Source organism: Lepus europaeus, chromosome 7 (assembly GCF_033115175.1).
Source record: "Lepus europaeus isolate LE1 chromosome 7, mLepTim1.pri, whole genome shotgun sequence".
Taxonomy (NCBI): Eukaryota; Metazoa; Chordata; class Mammalia; order Lagomorpha; family Leporidae; genus Lepus; species Lepus europaeus.
This window is the reverse complement of record NC_084833.1, coordinates 80,746,005-80,748,701: the sequence shown is the minus strand read 5'-3', so window position 1 is coordinate 80,748,701 and position 2,697 is coordinate 80,746,005. Positions and strand designations below refer to the sequence as shown.

Sequence of the window (2,697 nt, the reverse complement as noted above, 5' to 3'; positions counted from 1 at the left end):
AGCTCTATTCAGGTCTCCCATATAGGTGGTAAGATCTCAAGTACTTGGGCTATTTAGAGTTGGATCAGACTTTAACTGGTGCTTCAAAAAGCGATACTGATATTGCCAGGAGTATTTGAATGCACTGTGCCACAATGTCCCAAGGGCAAGGTTTTGTTGTTGTTGTTTAAGACTCTAAAAGCACAGGCAATGAAATCAAGTATATAAATGGAATTGTATTAAATAAAGCATTTGCATAATGAAGAAAGCAATGAAGAGAGTCAAGAGACAACTTACCAAATGGGAAGAAATATTTGCAAATCATAAATCTCATAAGGGATTAATATTTAAAGTAGATTAAGAACTCAAGTAATAGGAAATTCCAAATAACTCGATTTTAAAAGAGATCAAAGGATCTGAGCAGACATTTTTCTGAATTTGGAGTCAGCTGATCTATGTTTTTTTATTTTTTTTGGTCAGAAAATATATTTATTATTGATAGCGAGTGAAGCAGAGATGTCAGTATTCACGACAGAGGTTGCAGAAGTCAAGGTTGCTTTCATATTGATAAAAATGCCTGACTTCACTTTCAATCATAAACATTATTCCAGTAAAAGAGGAACATTTTCTCTCCTTTTTGTCTTTTTACTTGCATGATCACAATAATAAGTTAAAATGAAATCGCTCTTACACAATCAACGAAGAAGAGAGAGAGAGAGGGAAAACCCAGGTGCCACAGCTTAGACAACCCCTCCAGGCAGGGCCGCCGGGCTCAAGCTCCCCTCTCTCCGCTCTGGGAGCCGAGCCTCCCAGCTCCGTCCGAGCTGAGGTCCAGCAGTGATGGGACACAGTTTAGGGTTGGTAGAAATTGAAGAGAAAGTACAAAAAGGGGGAGAAGGCCGCTGGGGTCTTTTATTCATCATAAATGGGGTTCACGAACACTGCGCGGTGTCCTGGGATGACTGGTCCAGGATCTCGGCCTTGGCTTTTCCAACTGGTGCTGATCCGAGACGTGACATGATTCGGTTGACTCGACTTTCCGGGACTTCTCTTTGGGGGTCTTCTGTTTAAATGGGTTATTTTGTTATTAGGAAAAAAAAAAAAAAGTTCCGCCTCTGGAATTAATGTTGCAGGGGTTCCATGCGTTCTGAGAGGTGACTATCCTCCCTTCTGTAGCACGCTCTGTTTGGCGTGATTCACACAGTGCATGTACTGGTTGGCCAGAGCAGAGCAGCTGAGGGTCTGATGGGTGTTCTGGCGGTAACACTGGAGAATCCTCGCCTGCAGGTCAGCACACACTGGATGACACTGGTACCGCTTGAACTTTGCTTCCACTTCCTCAGCGGCTTTCTGATACTGCTCGGTGGCGACTTTGTAGAACTCTGAGCTCCTTTCCTCCAGTCTAGCCAGCTGCTCTTTGTAGAAGGCATCCTGCTTCTGTATCACCCGGTCTTTTTCCTCCAGCTGCTTAGCCAGGTGCTTGGCCTTGGCGCGCTCCTCCTCGCTCGCCACCCTCTCCCGGAGGATAGCCCTGGTCAACTGCTCGTTGGCGGCAGCCCGCTCTCGCTCCAGCTCTTTATCTTGCTTCAGTCGTTTCTGAGTTTCAGACTCCTTCTTGGCTAGTTCCAATGCCAGCTCCTCAGCGACTCTCCTTTTCAATTCTTCATCAGAAACTGAGGCTCCGTAAACACCAGAATGCCGCGGAGACCTGGAACCAGATGGAGAGGATTCCTTCATTGGATCAATCACATTTTCTGAGAGCCGGATGCCCTTCACCACGGTGATGTTCTCATTCTCGTCCGCCTCGAAGGTGACCCGGCGGGTGCTGGCGGTCTCGCCCATGGCTCCTGCCTCCGCTCCTGCACGGATCCAGCACGGACCACAGGCACTTCACAACTCCACGCACACGCGCGCCAACGTGCCGGGCAGCTGGTCTATGTTTAAATAACAACAATGGAGCTCATATTAACTGAGTTCTTACTGTATAGTATACCCGTGCTAAGCAATGTCATGCACCAGGGTTCCGCAGTATCATTATTCGTGTTTTACACGTGAGTGAACTGTGATGTTACTCAGCTTGCTGCAAATCCCATAACCTGCAGTGAAGTAAACAGCAGACACAAGATTTAGTCCCAGGCAATGTGGCTGCAGGATCTTTGCTCTCAGTTCTGAACAATATTATCTGTGACTAAGTTCACTTCAGCCATGCTTGAACATGACACTTCTTTACTGTGAACCTCAGCTTATTTATTGGGAAAATGAGGAAGTCGTTTGGATGAATCACAAAATCCTTTTTGAGAGTCAATCCAATAAACCAAATCAAGGCTGTCATCATAAAAACCACAGAAGGGCATGCCCTGCAGGTCAGATCCAAGCTCACTGCTGAGTTATGCAGTGGGGCTGCTGAGTGAGGAAGAAGAACTGCATGTCTTATCCTCTTCCCGTGAGCTATAGACACAGAGTGGAGATATATTGGATTCCAGAGAAATGTGTGACCTATACAGTGGGATTTTTCTGTTCTCTAAGGCAATCCTTCCCCATCCCCCTTGTAATTTTCTTCCCAAATTTGAGCTTTCTCCCCCTGAAGTCAGAGTTAAAATATATATGGCAAAGGGATGGGTTATTATGTTGTGGTAGCAGTCACCAGGCATGACCCTGTTTCAGATTTAGCACAAATGAAATCTCTTGAGTCACTTTGATCTCCTTATCTCTGTCAGC

General features: G+C 45.8%; 1 protein-coding gene across 1 annotated transcript; it reads right to left on the bottom strand.

Annotated features, from left to right (window-relative positions):
- Positions 1-457: 457 nt before the first annotated feature.
- Positions 458-1,872, bottom strand: LOC133764627 (MICOS complex subunit MIC19-like). The gene has a single exon (XM_062198304.1). It carries the CDS (start codon positions 1,819-1,821, stop codon positions 1,138-1,140), a length of 684 nt encoding a protein of 227 aa, XP_062054288.1. The 5' UTR covers positions 1,822-1,872; the 3' UTR covers positions 458-1,137.
- Between the last annotated feature and the right edge of the window lie 825 nt (positions 1,873-2,697).

Coding starts and splice junctions, on each gene's coding strand:
- LOC133764627 (XM_062198304.1), bottom strand. CDS start 1,821: ATGGGCGAGACCGCCAGCACCCGCCGGGTCACCTTCGAGGCGGACGAG.